The sequence below is a fragment of the Abramis brama genome (assembly GCF_963993115.1).
Source record: "Abramis brama genome assembly, chromosome: 2".
Lineage (NCBI taxonomy): Eukaryota > Metazoa > Chordata > Actinopteri > Cypriniformes > Leuciscidae > Abramis > Abramis brama.
In genome coordinates this window covers 64,728,862-64,751,503 of record NC_139964.1, presented here as the reverse complement: position 1 = coordinate 64,751,503, position 22,642 = coordinate 64,728,862, and the positions used below count along the sequence as shown (strand labels likewise).

General features: G+C 35.0%; 1 protein-coding gene across 1 annotated transcript in view; it reads right to left on the bottom strand.

The window, feature by feature from the left end:
* gpc5a (glypican 5a) overlaps positions 1 to 857 on the bottom strand; it is a 172,338-nt gene extending 171,481 nt beyond the window's left edge. Inside the window, exon 1 of the mRNA XM_084105848.1 lies at positions 531 to 857. Within this exon, the coding sequence (XP_083961974.1) occupies positions 531 to 681 (151 nt within the window). The 5' untranslated portion in view covers positions 682 to 857. The remainder of the gene's footprint in view (positions 1 to 530) is intronic.
* Positions 858 to 22,642: the final 21,785 nt, after the last annotated feature.

Below are 22,642 nucleotides of genomic sequence, written 5' to 3'. Positions count from 1 at the left end.
CCGGTAAACGCGCCCCACGGCTAGCATAGTGTCTAAAACGTCTTGAAAGCGTCATTTGAAGTCCATATAGGTTATCAAGATATGATTTATGTTGGGTCAACATCGCGGAGTTTATAACAGTAATCAAATCTTTCACATGTCTGATACCTAGACCAGTGGAAAGTTTCCTACCTGAGGTGACAACCAGTTTCACTTTTAATTCAGAGTAGCTGAATTTTAGTTACATTTCAAAAGCGTTAAGACTTCCGCATAACAAAAACGTGTAAACTTTATGAGTTTACCTGACTGGTTTGGTTTTATGAAAATGGGGCAAAGAATAAACAAGACATGGGTTAACCGCATAACAAAAACGATCTGCGATTCTTCCAGAAAAATAAATGTTTAAATCTGCTGTAAATCTTTGAATTATAAAAATGACAACATAAAGCGACTGTTTAGGGAATGGTGATCAGCTTAACAGTGTGTGGAAAGGTACAAAAACGAATTGACAAAATCAGAGGCGCATCATGTCAAATTCGGTCAGATCTTACCTGTTATCGGTGTTTCAGGTAGTGATTTTACAGGTCCGATTTGCTTGAGTTGAAAAACTTTACGCACTTCATCGCAGTTCATTAAAGTCCCCCGACATGGACCGATGAAAACCGCTAAAAAGGCATAAACCAAAACAGCACGCATCTCCATCTCCACAGTTTGTCCGTTAGGGTAAAAAAAAAAATTAGAAACGCGGGCGTGTTGTTGAGATCTCGGAAAACTTGTTTAATAAAACCAGCGGTGATTTTAGGTGAATATATATATTCAACAGATTGTGCATGTCTCTTGGGGAGGGTCTCGCGCTGGACCTTCAACACGAGCGCAATGAGTGTGTTGGTGAAAGACGGAGCTGTCAAGAGAGAATGGGCGGAATCATTAGTGTATGAGAAGAAGCGAAGCTACTGCACGATCAACGAAGCGTACAAGTAGCCTAGTAGTCTATGCTACAATATCGAAAGCTTTAAGGAGCGTACTAGCCTAGTTTTATCGTGTCGCAACATTTTCCGAACTATGCCCCCTGATTAAGACAAAACAAAGTAAGTTTATATTCTTAAGAATATATATATATACATTTTTTAAAAAAAAACTAAGTTAGTCAGAGTGCGCTAAAGCTCGCAAACATAAATTGCCTTTGCTTGAGGTGGTAACCATAGCAGCAGCTGCTCGATTGCAGAGCCGCCGTTGAAATCAGCATCGCAGTTATATATATATATATAGTAGGCTATGTACATTTATAATAACTATACTTTGTATTACATTTGCACCAAATTACAACAAAAACAATTGTGAGGGTGTTTCTAATACAGTGGAGTGAGGGTAAAATTAAAAAATATATTTAATAGCCTATATTCTCTCAAGTTTACCCAACTATGACGACTTCCACTTCTGAGAAACTCGTAAATATAAAAAAGGTCAATACATCGACATAACTGTCAATATTAATCACGTTATTGTAGAATTACAAACACATATTGTTACTGCGCTAGGGGCGTCCTAACAACCATTAAAACATTAAAAATAGACCCCCTTCAAATGATAGGTGATTCTGTAAAATTTTATGGTTAGTTTTAATTAAGTTTGAGGGCTGTTAATAGAAAGCTTGATCAAATAGCTTGCCAAGACTATAAAGTAGGCTACACTGCAAATAGATAAATTACTGGAAATAATAATTTTCCCAGAGAAGTGCAAGTCCCTCAAATGGGTTGCAATAGAGCCATCTACTGGACAAGTACTGACACTAGTTTAATAACTCTGGTTTGAGTTTGGCATCAAGTTTAAAAGAATATAAAAATAATAATACATATGGACAGTTACTCACGTGCTCTTACTTCCTAAAGAACTACAACCTTATTCCTTCACCAGGGAAAGGGCCATTCCTCATTTCTGAGAACGGGGTCTGTTAAAGGGTTAGTTCACCTCAAATGAAAATGGTAATTTACTCACGCTCAAGATGTCCCAAATCTGAGTTTGAGGGGGTTTTTTTTCTCCTGTTGAACACAAATTATGATATTTTGAAGAATGTCAGTAACAGTTGATTAAGGAAAAACATACTATGGAAGTCATCAATGCCTACCATCAACTGTCTGGTTACCAACATTTTTCAAAATATATATTGTGTTCAACAGAAGAAAACTCATACAGGCTTGGAACGATATGTGAATGACAATATTTTAATTTTTGGGTGAACTATCCCTTTAATGATAATCTGAGTTCATCCCATTGTGATTTAAGCTTTACATAGACCATCCCATCATCAGAGAAACTGATCAGGCAGATTTAAAGGCTTTGAATACTTAGACATGCTATACTTTCCTGTGGATAATCAAATGCATTTTAAACTCAGAAAACATGTTTTTAAAAGGAAAGTATTGCTCATCTTTACAGTGGGCCACACAAAACCTCCCCACAATCCACTGCACAGTAACTGGACACCATGGCAATGTCCCATTAGAAAGAACTTGAGCTAGAAATGCACAGTAAATAATGGTTACTTTATGTAGACGCCATGCATTTCTCATCAACCCAAACCATGCATAGGAAATGCATCTTGCACACAATCCTTGCAATAACCTCAAAATAAAATGTATTTATACATGCACCCAACAATAAATAGGCATTCAGACCACACCTCTGCATTAAGCAGGTTTGCTAAGAGGGATGCCGGATAACTTGGCTTACTCTGCATTTTTATAATTGGATTTAACAAATCGAATGATCTGCTGATAGACAACAGGGTTGAATTTATCCGTTCATGTTGGTCCAGTGTAAGCCAAGTCAATACCACCCCAATCACATAGTAAATTACGGTTAATTACCAGCCCGGAAGTCACACCTTTACATCTTGCATGCTGTGAAAGTGTAAAAGTTATTGAAAACATAACAGAATAAAGACAACAGCAAGACAATGCACCTCTTTATCTTTTATTGAACATGTCATTTAAAAATCACAGCATTTAAAGTCTAACAAGTCGCTATAAAATATTTTCAGAACTCAATCAATTGAATCTTTGGGATATAGAGATATACACATTGTGTATGCATGTATATTTGTGTATACATGCATGTTGGAACTTCCAACAACAGCAAAACCATACTTGTGGGGTACAATCTCCTCAATCCTCTACAGGCCGGGACAAGTGCAATACCTTCCAAACACAGCATTGCTACCAATCCCAACCTGTGCAGAAAGGGACCAAACGGCTCCAAAGTGGTTCTCGGATGCGTGCTGCCACGGTCAGTTTTGCATGGATTTGCACAGCGCCATCTTAAAAGCTGAATGCAAACCAGCAAAACTGACCGGGGTCCAGCAAAGTTACAGAGAGAGTGTATAGAGACCCTGGGAGTGCTTGCAAAAAGTCTTCAGATCCCAGATGCATTTAGCTAGAAGTACTTCAAGTGCTCACACTGCAGTAGATGACAGAAATACTACCTGCACTATAAGCACTTTAGCACTGCTGAAACTAACACAATGACAGCATTGGCAGGTTTTATTTACAAGAAAACAAAGAAAATAAGACAACACTCAGATTTCAAATCAAAATTGGGAAACGTGGAGAAGCAGCAGGCCACCATCAGTTTTGCATAGATTTGCACAACTCCCGTTTTCTTGTAGTGCAACTATGCAAAACTAGCAGAGAACTGCACCAAAAAAATAATAAATAAATATTTTTAGAGGGGTGTAAAAATTACTTAATTCATATATATGGATGCAAGTCACAGTCCCTCGTGCCAGAAGGAGCACTTAGGGCAGTAGGTGCTAGTCTACTTCACTATCTGCACTAGATGCACCTTAGCACAAAGCCGTTATACTCAAAACACTTGAGTTATTTTGTACTACTCAAACAATGGGTTGAGCCTGTTGGGACATTTTTACCATGGTTGGGTATGGCGTCTTGGTGGAAGAAGGGAGCTTGGAGGAGGGCAAAGTTAATGGTCAAGTGTATTGCTAGAAGTGCCTCCACTGCAGTAGATATTACATAATACTACCTGCACTGTAAGCACTTTGACAATACACTGACATCAACCACATTTCACACCAAGAAAGTCCCATGGATGAAAGTCTCCAGAGAACTTGCGGAGAACTACTCCCCCATCTTTCTTGAGGTTTCTGAGAGAGGAGAAATAATTGAATTAGTTAATTACCTGCATTATAATTCAGATTCAAAAGAGAAAACTAGTAAATGGGATTGACTTTCTATAGGCTAGTAGTACAAGAGCGAGGGCCTCATGGCAAAGCACATGTCACACGGGCACTGCGGTACTATGCATATCCAACTTTGACGGTGTATCACTCTTTTAAAAAAGCCAACTCCACCAAACCATCATTACCTACTTCGCTCCCTCCGTTTTAGAAGGTGCATTTCTCAATCAATTTCCAAGTTATGATAACTAGAGTTGAGCGAGTGATAGAATTGCGCAGCCTGCGGACCGCGCGCGCCGTCGGACGGTGTGACGCATGCGCAGTGAAACGCTACCCGATCACCCCCTCCCCCCAACCCGAAACAATCTGCACTAACATGGCGCCGTTGAGTTCACGAACCGGATAATTCTTCGCATAAAAACTACTATGATAGACAACAAATAATAAGTTCCATGTGTCAAACAGGTATAAACAACAAAACGGGGTTGGGAAATAAAGTGGCGCGCTGTTGATTTCGCGTACAATCGATATTGGGGACAGCGATAGCAGCTAATGCTAAGGTAGCTGGCTAGGATTCTGCCTTAAACACAAATTCAATAAATATAAAAAACAACGAAATGTTTAAACGTCAATCAAAAAAAGGTGTTCGTGTTATTTACACGAAGTGAAACTAGCCAAGTTAGCAGTTGAAACTACAATAGCTAGTGCAGGCTAGCTCCATCCATTCCCTGTTAAAACTTCTCTTGATTAAAAACCAACAAGCGAATTAACTTTAATAAATTTTAACAACATTTCACACGCAGTCTTAAACTTAAAAACAGAACGCAATCGCACAAAGAGGGGTGTTTTTGTCCCGCGCGCTGTTGCTAAGCTAGCCTGTGCGCGCGCGGCCTACGCATCCCCCCATGTGCTACTGCTTTGTTCTGGAGGCACTTTAACTCGCACGCGCAACAGAACGAGAAAACATCACTCTACAAGTCTAAAAACAACTTAATTCGCATTCCACTACGCGAACGCGTATTAATGATGCGAATTATAGCATATCGCGCAGGCGTGCGGTGAAATAAAATAGTTGGTAGTTGCATTGCAGCAAGCATGCTTTTCAAATCTCCCACATTCTCCACAACTATGGAGGTGGAGAGGACTACCATGCGCCACTTACTACATTGTTTGTCTCACCACCGTCGCCGCTTGCAATAGCCGAGTTACGAAATCATGCGCGGAAATCATCTCGCATGCGTTTAAGCGGGAAAACGCGATTGAGTTTGTGAGACTAGAAGCGAGAAAAAATTAACAACAGGTTCCTAGTCAATAACGCACAGTAAGACACTCACCAGTGAAATCCACCATCTTCACTCACTTGCCGTTTACAGCCACTGTTCTGGACAAATCTGCGAAACTGGTGCGTAAACTTAAAAGTAGGACCGCGATCGACTGCAACGCACGCGGCGCGCGTGCAAAGCGAAATGAAACTTCTCCTAAAACGACTTTCTTGATCATAGTAAAAATGCAAAAGTGGCGCGAACGCGACCTGCCGTGAACCATGTGGGTGAATGAAGGGCGGCTCCCGTTGAACGTAAATATCTACAACCCCCAACTCCTTCATTAGCATAAATAAACTACTTCCGATCTTTAGTCCTCCAACCAATCGAAAAGAAAGCATTGGCGTAAGAAAAAGAAAAGGAAACAGGCATGGGCGTTTAGATGTCCTTATTAGTCATGCGATAAATAATAACAATAATAATAGTAACGAAAATCATAGTCAAAACTGAAAAGCGAAAAAAGCGACGTTTCGATGTACAGCTGAAATGTTTCAATTTAAATAATGTTAATAATAATAATAAGTAGGCTAAAAATAACTTTTTGATTATGATAAAGGCACGTATATCATAATATTTATTAGAAATCAATGTTAAATTATAAATCAATGCCTTAGCTATCTGTGAATGCACAATTTTCAAAGAGTGAGGACATTTTTAATATAACAATAAGATTAAAATATATACATAAGATTTTAAAAAAAAGTGAATCACAGAAAGATACTAATTAAATGTATTGAGTAAAGATTATAACTTTACCTCTTCTTTCCAAACTCCATGATTATTGGTTATTTTCAGTTGATGAAGAAATTATATTCATAGCATGAAGTTAGAAATCAGAGCATTAAATTATATTTATTATAAATCAATGTTAAATTATAGATCAATGCCTTAGATATCAGTGAACGCACAATTTTCAAAGAGTGAGGACATTTTGTAATATAATAATACATATATACACAAGATTTGTTTAAAAAGTGAATCATAAAAATATATTAATAACATGTATTGAGAAAAGAATATAACTTTTCCTCTCCTTATCAAACTCCATGATTATTGGTTATCTTCAGTTGATCAGATGAAATTATATTCAGAAATCAATGCATTGAATTATATTTATTATAAATCAATGTTAAATTATAGATCATTGCCTTAGCTATCTGTGAATGCACAATTTGCACAAGAGTGAGGACATTTTTAATATAACAATATACATCCGTACAGAAGTGAATCATAAAAATATATTATGTATTGAGTAAAGAATATAACTTTTCCTCTCCTTTACAAACTCCATGATTATTGGTTATTTTCAGTTGATGAAGAAATCAGAGCATTAAATCATATGAGCATTACACCATTGTATAAATAACAATTAAATGTAAATAATAAAATAATAAAAACTTTACAATTCGGATTAATTAGTTAAGGTTGTATTACCTAACAATGAGCGATATATTTATTACAGTATTTATTAAACTTTGTCTACATTAACAGCTGTCCATGTTAGTTCACGGTGAATTAACTAACGTTAACAAATGTAACTTTTGATTGTATTAATGTATTAAAAGTTGAAATCGAAATATGTATGTTGAAAAACATGCTGTAGAAGTGCAGTTCATTATTAGTTCATGCTAATGTAGTTAACTAATGAAAAGTGTTACTGTTTTTTGTGTTTTTAATGTAAGAATAATATTTGTTTTTACAACCCTGGATCACTTTTGTACCCCCATTGTTTTTATTGTTTTCAGTTCATTGCATGATTATATAATATTCAAAGAGAGAAAGACAAACATGATGTGCATCTGCCGTATTGTTCAAACATAAAGTGTTCATGTTAACTTGAAAAGTCCGACTGGAATTGCGTTGGATGAAGCGGTGCATGTGCATGTGTGTGTCTTTGTTCGTCAGAAAGTCTTGAGACACAAGTGTTGGAGTGAGCAGATCTGGTGCTTGATCGCTGGCTCGTAACCTTCCCAACCCCCATTCCCAATTCACTACTTTGAGAACAGGGCTGTTGGGCTCAATGGGGGCAGGTTTCAGGCCTCACGGGCGTGGGGGTCACATTCGGCTTAAGGCCGCCTCTTGGTCAACACCCCGTTCCCCTGTGTCTCCGGACAAAGGATGCAATTCCATTTTGGAGGGAGGGAAGGAAGGAGGGTGGACATATGAAGCTCACAGACCTGGAAACAGAAAAGAGGAGGAGGGAGGGGGGGGGGGGGGAGAAATCAGTCATATGGTCCTGAGAATTGATAGGAAAATAAAAGTAGAAAAAGAAATCAAACAATTGCTGCATTAGCAAGAGGATAAAGAAGAAGGAAGTTTAAAAATCCTGCATCCTGTTCCTTAAAACCCTCCCTTTTTGTTGCTTTTCTCTCTCTCTCTGTATCTTCCTCCTTCTCTCTTTCCCCCTCTCTCTCTCTCTCTCTCTAGTCTCTTCCTCTCTTAAAATGGCAGCAGACTCCTCCCACTTTAGGGGGCCAGGCACATTTGTTTTGTTTGTGTTGAAATAGCAAGGCAGGAATTATCAGTGTTGGTGACCCGAGGTCAACGGACTCACCTCGTCTGAGAGACACTTACTGAAACTAAACAGCTATTTTAAAGAGATCAAACATGGGTATACACGTTCCTGTATGTGATTTTATTTATGCATGGAAATAATCCAAAGGTTTAAAGTTGAGATTTATTTATTATTCAAACTATTTTTGAGTTATATAGCAGGTGAAGATAAAAGATTATGTTCTTGTTCTAAAGTGAGCATCAGCGGTAATACAATTTCTTATATCACATATTTATCGATTTTAAACACTAGATAACTATTGGATTAATTCATCTTGGCATTAGAAGTGAAGCTGCTTTTCATATTATACCCAAAACTATGTTGAGGATGGAAATAATCTAAGCTCTGTCTGCAGGAGAAGCATTACACAGACTGAACTGATTCTTCCAGATGTACATGGAAAAAAACCACACAAATTACGGAGCATTTAATTGTTCTTGCAAGTCACTGCCAAACCACTTCAAATATATTTTTTACAAGTAGTTGTAAATGCAATGTTTGCTCTGTCAGTGTTCACAATATATATTTCTTTGTTGTTTTTTATTTCTATTTTTTATGGAGACAATATGCAACATTTTGTGATTGAAATTTGATTATTGTTGCTGCTTTTTATGTACTGTTTTTATGGCATTTCAGCCAATGTGAGGAGCTTTTACTGTATACGAGTCATGATGTGTTTATTTCACTTGCTTATTATTCATATCATTTGATTGAATCATAATTTGGGTGTAGAATATTGTATTTTACCTCATGTCAGTTTAAAGGTCATACAATATCATTTAATTTTGGTGTTATGCGTGTAACGAAAAAAATAATCAGTTTTAACCTAAAAAACTGTGTCATGTTGTAACATCTAAATCAACTGTTTTTATTTGAATCAAAAATATTGCTTTATATGACTGAGTCAAAGGAAATCATGGAACATTTACTAACAAAGGAAAATTGTTGAAATATCAAGGTGCATTTTTTATAGCCAAAATTTTTATTTTATTGTTGTTTCGGTAACACTTTACAATAAGGTTCATTAGTTAACTACATTAGTTAACATTAACTAATAATGAACTGCACTTATACAGCATTTGTTCATCTTTGTTAATGTTAATTTCAACATTTACTAGTACTTTATTAAAATCTTGTTAACATTAGTTAATGCACTGTGAACTAACATGAACAAACAATGAACAGCTTTATTTTTATTAACTAACATTAACAAACATTAACAAAAACAGTAATAAATGTATTGCTCATTGTTAGTTCATGTTAGTTAATACATTAACTAATGTTTAATAAAGGAACCTTATTGTAAAGTGTTACCGTTGTTTCTATTCAATGCAAAGTGCATTATAAAATTGTTGAATTCCAGCAAACTGATGGTGTTTTTGTACGTAGGTTTGAACTTGTTTCTATTTATGTCTAACTTTAATTGTGTTGTTTTACAATAGCACATGCCTTTTGTTTGGTATAATATTTCAAAAGTCTCCACTTCAACCAAACAGAACAAAAGCGAGCTGATATATTTGAAGTGTTGTCTTCACATTAAAATAAATGCACCATGATTTTATTCATTCTGTTTAAAATTAAATATTTAAAATCAACATCATGTAAAATACACTGGAACATAACACTTTAAATGTATGAATGCCACTGCATTAAATAATACAATGCAAAATCAATTTTCCTTTCAAATGCTGCAGGATCTTTTCCTTTTACTAATGTCACTTTTCTTCATCATATTTCTTGATGTGTTTGACTCAGCTGAAGTTTGATGTGTTGTAGTGGGTGTATATGAAGTCATTTCTCCTCAAGTTGTAGTAAGAACGACACATTCACTAAATGTTCCGCTAACCAAGTCGCAAAATGTCTTCATGTTCAACAATATTGTTTAATTTGCTTTAAAAGTGTGCTTCTGTGATGTTTTGGGATCTAATGTTATCTCATTTGATTACAGTCTTCAAATATATAACATTTACACTTGGGGAAACCAGGGTTAGTTGTCATAATGACATTTCTTTATAGACACAAACCTTAAAATCTTGACTACAAAACACACAAATTCTTGGAATTCTTGACAAAAACAATATTTTATCCTTTAAAATCTTTATGGAAAATGCATTAAAGGCTTTTTGTGTGTGTGTGTGTGTGTGGGTAAAAAATAAAAAAGTAAAATGATTATGAAACACAAAACAATTCATGAGTTGAAAAGATAACATACAAAGATACAGACAAAAACAAATATCTGGTCTAAATATAAAACCTAGACCTTAAAGGTGTGCTTTACAATAAATCATACTTGAGGTGCGTCCAAATTTGCGTACTAATGCACTATTCTAAGACGTTTGGTAGTATAAATAGTGTGAGTAGTGTGTTCACACGGACAATTACAAAAAGAACAAGTGCACTTTAAATACCCAAATGATGCACTTAATAAATAAAAAAATTAATAAAAAAAATGAATGCTGTTTCTGAAATCGCATACTCTCTTGATTAGGTGCTTATTTTGAATAAGTAATTACTTCACAATGACTAAAAAGTGTGTTCTATGTAGTATGAGTGTGTGTATGAATATAATCTGGATGTATTACATTCGCCATGTTGTCATTATCATGTGACCTTCCAGCTTCAGTTGCGTCGCTTCACTATCATTCACAAATCCTCTCCCGTGGCCTCATGGGGTAGTAAAGTGTCCATCGTTTACACACTTCAGAAGAAGTAGGTCATCCACCCGGATCCACCCGGATGACTTCTTCCAGCGAGATTCTGAAGTGTGCATACGATGGACACTTTACTATAGGGAAAAAAATGCTTTTTGCCTACTCTTTTAACTGTGAATTTGGACATATTTCTTTTGCACATACTGTTTTTCACCCACTATATGGGCCATTCTACAGAACTGGTGCAAACTGCTGTCCGACAACCAAAAAACACATTTAAAAAACAATTAAGTATTCAAATTTTAGATGTTTACTAATATCCTTCTATTATCCATTGAATCCCACAAAAATATTTAAAATATAAGTAAGCTTAATATATATAAAATCATCATTTGTTGGGTACTTTCAATTGGGAGGTGGTTGTCCCGAACCCTAACCCCTAAATTTCAACTTGTGAAAATGATATTGAATTTTTTTTTTTTTTTTTTACATTTTTTCTATTGTTGTTTTTAAAAATATCTTTTTGATTTATTTTAAAAATTAAAGTAAAAAAACAAAAAAAACAAAACAAAAAAAAAACATTTATTTTGTATTTTATTTTTAAATCATGAAACTTTATGTAAATATATGTGTCCCACATTTTCATGTCACTACCGAAACAGTGTGTGTGTGTTTTAGTCCATTTTCTGAGACTGATTTTAAACACAACACTACATTTCTGATCAGTGTCCCTCTCTGTCACAGCCTCTCTTTCATCATGTTGAGGGAAATGTGTTCAAAAGTCTGGAAATCTGTGTGTAACTTTAAGGGACGTCACTACCAAACACCTTTTTTCTGCAATTAAGCAAACTTTTTTGGGTGTAATTCCATAAAATGTAGTTTTTGTGTGTGTGCAACTGTTCAGAGCTGTGCTAGATAACCATGTGCTGGCTATCATCTTTGATCTATAGGCTCAAACATATCTTAAATTGTCACTACCGAAACAGTCATGACCGAAACATGCCATAATTATTTTGGTAGTGACAAAAGGGAACACATAATCATTTATCTGGGGGAAATAAACAAAGCGTTTGTACAGTTATGCAAATCATTAGTAGTATGTTTTAGTAGCCTAGTGTTTTAGTATGCGAGTTCTGTAATGTGATGTGGTCGCTACCAAAACATTACTGTAAACTGAATTATCATACTTATGTTATTATAGTGTTTGATTCAATGTATATTCAAACTAATGAATCCTTAACTTTGAAATCAATATGATTAACTTAATGTCTTTATTCCAAAAAATATTGGGTTCAAAATACAACAAATATTATAAATTACACTTGAAAATTGTTAAAATTGAATAAGCAAATAGCAAAAATATATTTAAGGTAGATGTAAAAAAAAAAAAAAAAAATAGGTCAATACAAGCCTTCTTATTAAATTATTTATTATTGTGGTTCGGTAGTGAGACATTTGGGGAGAGGAAAAATATTCCAAAACTTTCTAAAAATACAATATTATAATTAACTGCACAATTAATGTGTACTTTGGATATTATTCAATTTGCACACATACGCAATTTGTGGAAAAAGACACATTTTTTCCAAGACGTTTCCAACTCTGACTTTGCACCAATTCTGTATATAGCCTATAGGGAAGTGTGTGATTTCGGACGCTGCCGAAGTGTAGATGGTTTAATACTAAATGCCCTTCATGAGCTTCAATTACATAGAGCATCAGACTCCCATGTTAGAAGACAAAATAACCTTATATAATGTATACACTATACTTTTGAGAAATCTAATCCGGCCGTTTGAGGAGAAACATCATCAGCATTAGTCAGAATCACAGAATCCTCACACACTCCTCCGGCACAGAGGACGACAGGAACCGCACACTTTACAGAAATGCAACCCTGATCACATCTGATATATCAAGGCTGATATATGATGACTTTAATTAAATCTGTGATTATAAATATAATAATTTAGACACAAACATACAGAAAATGTTAATTCATGCTTCAAACATTATGTATAAACAATTATTTTACAAAACTGCATGGATAAGATGCACATGCTAAGATGTTTTTCAACTTCATCTGCTTATTATAACAAGCATCAGTGTCTGCCTATACTGGATTCCTAGAACAGTAAACAATTTGAAAGGAAAATAATAGGTTAATTTATGCACATGAGCCTCTGGGACCTGAAAGTCAATCTCAGCACCACTATTAGAAGCTCAAGATAAAGAAAACATCGGTTTACAGCGAATGCACAAATAATGATGATAAAAAATAAAATAAAAATATTATTTTACAAAAAATAAATAAAAAAAAGTAATAATAATAATAATTGTTTTATGTCTTTATTTGTTATTTGCCATTGCTAATTCTTAGCCCTCAGGGAAGTGGAATTGGTGGAATTTTTACATTTACAATAGGGAAACCGGGGTCAATTTTCACAGTTATGTTTTCTTTAACATCTGTATAGACACAAAAAGCACACATTAACAGACATAGGAACTCTTGACAAAAACAATATTTTTATCCTCGGAAGATCTGATGTGGAATATATATATATATCGTTTTTTTTTTTTTTTTATATATATATCTAAAGATTAAAAGAAACATATTCCACACCACAACAGATCTATACATGTGTTATTTTTTTTTTTGATAAAGAGAAAGAATAACTGATGAATATAAGCTTTATAAGGCAGACCAGATTTAGGTTAAAATCTGAAATAAATTCTAAAACAAATATTATGCTATAACTATTGTTTTACTGAAATTTTATTTTGGAGGATAAAATTCCCCAAAATGTCCTAATATATGGTGTGTGAAACCAACAAAACAAGTATTTTCAATTTCACTTTTAAGTCAAAACTTTAGTAACCAGACAGTTGAAGGTAGGCTATTACCCATTGACTTCCAGTTGTTCTTTTACTACTATGGAAGTCAATGGCTACTGTCAACTTTTGTTTACCAACATTCTCCAAAATATCTTATTTATGGTCCAACAGAAGATAGAAAGTCATACAGGTTTGAAACAACATAAGGGTGAGTCAATTATGAAAGAATTTTCACTTTTAGGTGAACTATCCCTTTAAGTGAGCTTACGAAACCATCTTACTGCCACCCGGTGGTTCAGTACAGTAGTACAACACTAGCGTTTGTTTACAATAACCAAATGAACACACTCATTTTTCAATAGGCTATTTATCCATAAACTGCAGTATGCATACATTTGCAGGCTTTGGAAATGTATATTGAATAACTCTTGTCTCGAGCTGCAAGTATGTTTGGAGTCTGAATTGTAGGTTCATCGGATCAGCATTATAGTTTCTGGAAAACATGATTGTTTTTAAAAAGTAGCCTAGCATAAAAAGTTACCCAATGTCATTCGGCCGCAAAAATTGTTTTAGTCCTGAATGGAACCTTTATTTCTAAGAGTGTAAACTCCACAAGAATCATAACATGATAATAGGCTACTCAAAGCTTTAGTTGTAATATAAGTTTTACTTAGCCATTCAGCTAGTAAGTGTATTTTAATTGTAAAATATGGCACTGCCATCGATGATTGATACGATTTGCTGTTTAAATATCTGAAATCCGTTTTACAGCCTTTTATTTATTAATAATTCAATACAATTCACATTTATTTGCAGACCGTTTTCACGATAGTTAATAGAAAATGCATGTTTAGATCAATCTGTGACTGAACTTAAATAGCTATGTCAAAAATGTACAGTGAACAAATCATGCAGTTAGCTAATATCACATTTAGGCAGAAACAATAAGGCCATTAAAGCAATTATTAGCCTACAATATAATAAATAATAAGAAATCTACTCCTAAATATGGCTCTGGACAAAAAAGCTCCAAATGAACGAGTGTGCGTCTAAATGCGTAAACTAAGAAATGAACACCAAGCAACATGATGTTAATAATAATAATAATATATTGAAGAACTTAAGACCTCAAATCTGCCAAGCACAAAGTAAATGTATGAAACGGCGCTGCTGATGAGTGTTAAATGCATAGGTTAAATGTGCAGTAACTTCTACAGTTGTGTGTCTGACACTGATCACTGTGGGAATGACTCACTGTAGTGGCTCCCTCTTCTGGTCATTATCGAGCACTGAAGTCTAAAAGATTAGAATTGCATTCTAATCCATCCTTTTGGATTCTAAACCCCCTCACACATCTTTTTCAACATAGCAACGAGACATTTTGATATAATTAATTAAATATTTAAAATGTTGTGACTCCAGAAGTTTAAGAACTGTTCTTCAATGAAAAATGATGGGGAATGTAGCCTACATCTTGAGTATGTGTGTGTGTGTGTGTGTTTAAGCATTTTAATTTACACTACAGTTAAACTGTGGGAAGTCATAATCTTTTAACTGGTAGTGTATAATGAGAAGCCCAAACATCTACTTAAAATCATTTTGCCATGTTTCATGCTTTGTGGAGGGTTTATATGATCACACACTTTGACCATGACTATTGAGGACTGAACTGAGCTGGACGATAACATCACTGCTGCTTTATAGCCAAATTAAACTAGTTTAATAATTGATGATCTTTACAACGGAACTGAATCAACACTGAATTCATCTGAACAATGACACTATTTGCTTTTTTAGAGCTGCTTTACACCCTGTTTGCATCACTGAATCATTGTTTTCCTGTTCATCACTGTAAAGCTGCTCTGAAACAATCTGTATTGTAAAGCACTAAGACTTGACTTGACTACATACTCATATTGTATATGATTTTAACTCATGCACTGTATGTTTCAGCAGCCATAATAAGCGAGATGGAGGGAAACATAATGATAAATTGTCTGGAGCTTTGGCTCATTTGCCTCAATTTATTTCATTTAGACGGATTTACCATAGCATGCTGCTGTGGCAACTAAATCAGTATCCATCATCTCTCAAACTAGGAGGTTTTTCTCATAAGAAAACTAGAGCCAGATGTACGGTGACACACACTTTGCATTCGTGTGTCTCAACTCAAATGATCATCAATCTCACATGTTTCTTCGACACCATGTACAGTATCATCAGACGTGGTCTTTATTTACTATGGCTCAGTATCATCAGACAGTAAAATATTAGTATTTACTTATTATATACTTATATATATACTTGTTATTTTCAAGTGCACCATGGCACATTGCATTTTTTCTTAGTGTAACGCAGTGGTGTAGTCTAGTTTTTTGTAGTGAGTATACTCTAATATAACCCCCCCCCCCCCCCCCCCCCCCGCCGCATACTCACCCATCCCAGAGCGTCACCCCATAAGCACCACCACACTCACTAATGCATACAGTATGCATCGACAATTGAGAGCATTATGAAATACTAAGTGTTATCAACATGTCAATTTATTATAAGCAACAAGACTTTAACAGCCAATGACATTTACAGCTGGGGAGACTGGACTGATTTTCTACTGTTTAGTGTTAATCACCATCTAACTCAGTCAGTTAAGAGCTACCTTTAGCCTTAGATGTTATATGAATATGGTCCCTGAAGCACAGGTTTTATCAGTTGACAATTTTCAACAATTTAAAAAAAAAAACATTATAGGCACAAATACAAATTTACTTTTAGAAATGGTGTTTTTGAAAACAATGTTATTTTAAAATACATTTTACTGTGCAATTTCTATCTAATTAATTTGAGTTAGACCGAACTTTTATTTTGGTGGGTTGTAGACATTTGAGTTTCTGTGTGTTTTAATAAACTATTATTATTATTATTATTATTATTATTATTAGGCCTGAAGTATACTCTGTGCAATAGCAATATATTTCTGTTATAATTTCTTCAAGTTATACAGAACTTTTATTTTGACAGGTTGTCGTAAAGACATAACAGTTTCTGTGTATATGAAACGAATGAATGACGATAGTTTTATCAAATGAAATGGTGAAATTCTCATCAAGTGACTCTCATAGCAGCTCTGCGATGAAATGCACATGTGTAGCTTACATCATGTCTCAATACAGTAAAACGCTGAAAACACCACGAGCGTGAGTCACGCGTGCTTCTGTGTGTGTGTGTAGTGGAGCACACACTGAGCGCTCATTCCCAGAGACGCGTAGAACAATTGCAGTCTCTTTTAGCTTTAATATTCATAGACACTAGTCCAAATCGAGATTTGATTGTACATTGTACAGCAGCTACTTTTGATTTATTCATTCAAAAATAGCCAAATTCCGTGACGTTCTGCTTTATATAGTTCCATTTGTGACTGGATTCCTCGATTCGATCCGTCGCTTCGCAAACACAGACGGGGTGAATTTATGAATGAAAGTGTGAAAGTTCTGACACAAAACGTTGATACGTATCCTCACGCTTTTTTTAAGTGGGTATACGCAAATCCTTGGCCTTTTCTAGTGGGTATACGGCGTATACCTGCGTATCACGTAGACTATTAACGCTGAAATGAGTAACATTTGTGTATCTTAAACAATAAAGTTTGGCACTAGCAATGGTAAGATGCATGAACTAATGAAATGCAAACCTTGAATGCATTGAGAATTGCTTTGGATAAAAGCATCTGCCAAATGCACATGTAAATTAAATAAACATCTGTCAAGTTTATTCGAGTATAGAGAGAAAACTGATTAACTTATCTCCGAATTTGAAAGTCCCCACCACATACAATCTTTTTTTTTCTTCTCAGAAATGCACATAAAAAACTCAAGATAAAATGGTTATCTTTGACAATTCAGATAACAGGTGTATAACACGAGGCGTTTGATTATCATCACATAATCCTCAGCAGATATCCTGATAAACTCAAGTGCCTTCAAGTGTTCACTTTTACATTCATAAGAAGACTTTCAGCCGTCCAAGTGCGTCTTATTAAATGTCTTTTGATTAATGTTACTGGATGGTGCGATTATTGTTGGCTCTTTGACAAATTGTCTTTGTTCCTTTTTTGTAAGTCATTTTGGATATAAGTGTCTGATAAATGCCACAATGTAAATGTATTCATATTGCAATCACATCTAATAATTCAATTCAATTCACATTTATTTGTAAAGCGCTTTTCACAATACACATCTTTTCAAAGCAGCTTTACATAAAATGCATGAGTCCACATTACAATTTAGAGTGATCTGTTATTAGAGGTGACTGTCTAAGTTATGTATTTCAGAAATGTACATGTACAAAATCACAGTTAGCTAAAAATTTATTAATTTAAACAATGTAATAATTTAAGACAGAAACAATGAGCTAATTAAAGTAATGAATGCTTGTTTTTTAACAAATGATTATGACATTTAGAAAAATGTAGCATTGCATGTAATGCATTTCTCGTACTCGTAATATAACCTGATGCAATCCAGTCAAATGCTTCAGTTGCAAATTCAGTTAAATTAAGGGTTGGCCTAAGTGTCCGATTACACGACTCAATTTTCAACTAAAAACGTAAAACTTTTTATGCGTTTTATTCGTTCATTTACACGACAGTGGCGTTTTGGGATGGCTGAAAACGCAAACTTTTTAAAACAGGTTTCAAAGTGCAAGATTTTAAATAAATGTGTGCGTAAAAAAACAAAAACGCAAATCTCTGAAACGACGAAGTCATTCACATGCGTATTACGCGTTCAGTCTATAGTGTTTCATCGCCATCTACTGGCCTGGCAGCAGAATACAGTGTTTTTAGTCGTTTTCATGGATCCGTGTGAATGGGGATCGTTTTGACAATGGTGTCGTCTATATGAGGAAAACACAAAGGAAAACGTATAAACGTACCCTATATTTACATAACAACGATATAGCCTAAAAATTTGAACATTTTTCCGTTGCGTTTTTCGTGTGTACAGACAACAACATTGTCAAACCGATCCGCGAAAACGTCTAAAAAGCGCTGTACACTGTAAAAAATTGCTAACCTCCTAAATGTTTCTATTGGCCCAAGTGAAATTCTGTAAATTATAAAATAAAATGATGAAAATTTTGAGTTGGGGATGTTAGAATGTTTTTACAGTGTATTCTGCTGTCAGGCCAGTAGTTGGCGATGTCACTTTGTAAAGAAACACACATGCCTATAGACTGAACACGTAATACAAATGAGCATGACGTCACCGTTTTCACAAATTCATGTTTTTGTATAGAGATGATTATGGTATATTTTTAAAAAAACGTTCACTTTGAAACCCGTTTCCACGTCGCCAAAAAGCCGGTCATGTAAATGCCAAATCGCATAAAAAGTTTTCTATGGGTTGCACAATATGAGTAAACAATGTGTGCATTTTAAATGAATAGTTCACCCAAAAATGGAAATTCTGTCAACATGCACGTTTATAATGTTTGACAAAAAAAAATAAAAAAATAAAATAAAATAAACCCTGCTCTCAAACATGTTCCTCATGTTTAAACATGTCTCAATGGGATTGATTGCGATTGTAGTGGATTTTTCCTGTGTCTGACTATCTAGCGTCTACAAATCGACACTTAATAAATAAATCTGTCGCGTCTACTGGTGACATCAGCAAAATATCAAAAACTTTGTAAGGGGTTAATATTTCAGTCAATCATTTCACAATACAGTCAAATAAAACCAGGCCTACTGTTCCCAGTTCCATTCGACCAAGGTTACATTGAGTCAGAAGTTTGTTAGAAGGTTAGATCATATCGAAAGTTCGTCTGATGGCTACATCCTAAAATAAAAGGAAGTAAGAATTATTTTGTTTCATTGTTAGATCTGGAATGGAAAGTTAGTCACCATCAGACATAAAAATGGGAAGTGTGATTAAAGTTTATCATAAGTTTAAAATCTAAAGTCAGATTTCCATGGTTAGTAACATAATTAATAAAAAATCCACCGCACGAGACACTTAAAAGCTGACAGCATTTGTCACAATTAACATAAAATCAGACGGGACATGATTTCATCTCTGAAAACTACACATCCTCCTCAGCCTTGGAGTCGAGATTTTATGATATTCAATATGTTTTTGATATTTAATAATAGTTATTCATGAAACCATCATTTTTTTATAGCCACAAGATGAACCTAAATATGTCCTCTTGGACCTAAAATATTGACTTAAGTGAAAATGCTGTTTGTTAGCACATACATTTCCAAGTTGGAGATAAAATGTGAACTTTCAACTATAAAAAGTCAAACTTTGATTTGCATAAGCATGTCACATAAGTCCAGTCCTCTATTTCGGATATGTGCGCCAAAAAAAGGTTGAGAACCAGAGGCTGCATGCTAGATTTGATCATGAACAAATCACCTCAAAAGTTCACTCACTAATTTCTACTTTAGATGTTTTATTCATTTGACCGAGGGAATAATGAGGACCATCCAAATGAATCTCTTCATGTAAGTGCTTTCATCTTGACAATGTCTCCACCACAAACGTTAAATGGCTTTACCGTCTCTTTTCACCGGAGTCATTGCGTCTTTATGTCCATTGAAGTCTCACTTAGAATTTCTCTGAAGCGCTTCTGCTGTCCGCTTCATAATTGATGCCAGGTGATTAGGTGTGTTCTGATTTTAGTGCATCTGAAACGGGCCGTGTGATTGATCTGGTGGCACACTGGAGACAATTAAAGTGGTTAATCGGGGCCGACGACTGCCAGATTAAAGTGTGATTGGAAACGTGCCTCTGAAGGGAGTGACTCTTGAATCTGTCTGAAAATACAGGCGTGATAATAAGAGAATATTTGTTTTAACTGAATCGCTGCACATTATAAATAGTCAAAATACAGTGAACATCCAGATTAGAGATGTGGAAACTATTTTGAAACTAACAGAACTAAATATGAATTTTTCAATAAATAGCACCAGTAGAAGTAGCAAACATGTTAGGCTACTTTATATTACTAAATATATATTATATTAATGAACGAACAGCATTTCAGTGAATCATTTATTTGATCAGTGAATCATTTTCTGCACAAATCAATCAATTAAATCGATTCACTAAAATGAATCGGTACCATATAAATAGTACAGCAATGTATGTTAGTGTACTATTTAGTAGTACAGAGTGATGTTAAAACATTATAGAACGCTAACATAGTACTTAATAAAGAAAACAACCCAAATATTAATACCTCAATGGACTATGGACAATGACTTCTATATCATATATGCAGTGCCTACTTTTTTTAAGTTTCCTGAAACAAATACACCAGAAATTTCCCGTTTTCCCTCTAAAGTTTCAGATCTCAACATCACCAATCCGATTAGGTTGCAATGAAAAGTCATTAATTATATATAATCAATAATTGTCTCATGTTTGCCATTGTAGACGTATAGTTTCACATATTCTCACAATGCATTCTGGGATTGGATCATGCACCTAAGATGCCTTAAAATGCTGCTTGCGTAGGAAGCTCACTAGGATTTGGAACGTTAATCTTTTCCTGTTAATGCCACTCTCATTTTTTAATCAATTACTCTGTGAAATGATTCTGTCGTTTAAAATGGAATTTCTCTGCAGAAATCCAGAGGAAGAGCAACTTTACAATTTGGTCTGCCTTTCTACTGTGAGCATGATGCAAGATTCTGCAACGCTCCTGCCAATATCACCTGGAGAACTGAAGGTCAGTGGTGTTGACGCTCAAGCCATCTGCCAAAAGTTACAGGCTTTGTACTGCAAAAAAAATATGACATTATTAATTATTTAGATGCATGTGGATATAATCTGGAGTTTTGAAAATGCATTTGCATGCAGTGCAGGGGTGAAAAAAATACTTACATTGAAAGAGCAACACAGACTTTGGGGTCAGTCCAATAAGAACACACCTAGAAACCACAGAACACCCTAGCAACAGCATAACAACAACATCATCAAATACCTTAGTAGTTGCATTGCAATATTTTCAACCACCCTTATATGATTAATAAGTTATGACAACACATGACAAATAGTAAATAAACTATTTTCTATAAGTAATACAAGTTATGCAAGATTCAACTTATTTTTTTTATAGTCAGTTTAATGTAATTTAAGTTGAAATACCTTAAACGTCCAAGTTGATTATACTTAAAAATGTAAAGCATGCAGCATTTTTTTTTTTTGCATGGGTAATAACACTCTAATAACATAATAACATATTTAAAAGTAATATAAATATGAAATAAATCTCATTAGAGTGACTTTTATGAATGGTGTGTGTGTAAATGTGAAGGAAACTGTCAGCTAAGATCAGCTTCTATGTCAGTTCAGCCGATTTAGTCAGTTTGAGCATCAAACACGCATTAAATGCAGTGGCGGCATTAAATAAGTTTGACTGCGCAGAAGAGCATTAGGAATTCTGCATGGCAGCGCCTCTGTTTGTGCTCATTTGCTGGAGAACATGAGACGCTCTATCATTCAGTACAATAATCACATCTCCCCCCTTCAGAGCGACGGGACGGGTCTTTCTCACGGCAGGCCCGAGACCAATGATGCCTTTCCTTCAGTGCATCTCCACTATGCATCCAAAACATTTGTGTTACCCTTCACTGGGTCAATGTAATTGAGACGCAGCCACGATGCACTCGTGTCTCCAAAAACGGAGAGTCTATTTCACTGTGCTTGCAATTTACAGCCCTTCGAGAAACATTAGGGATTCTCTGACATTTGCAGGCTCATTTTACTCAGTTATTCACTCAGCTCTTGTTCCTAAAGCAAAAGTTCACCCCTCAGAACTGGAAAACTCTGCAGGTTCAGTCTCATTTTGTCCCAAACCTGTATGACTTTCCTTCTTATGTAGAAGACAATAGGAGAAATGTGGTACAGCTCGCTCTTGTCCATGCAATTACAGTGAATGGATGAATTATGAAAATCAAAACATTATGGAAATCTCCATAAAATAGTCCAGCAACTCACAGAATCATTCTTTTGAATCACTTTCCACACTGTATCACAACAGTTTTATGAAGCATTGTAATTGACAGTATAAAATTTGCATATTTTTACATTTCTGTTAA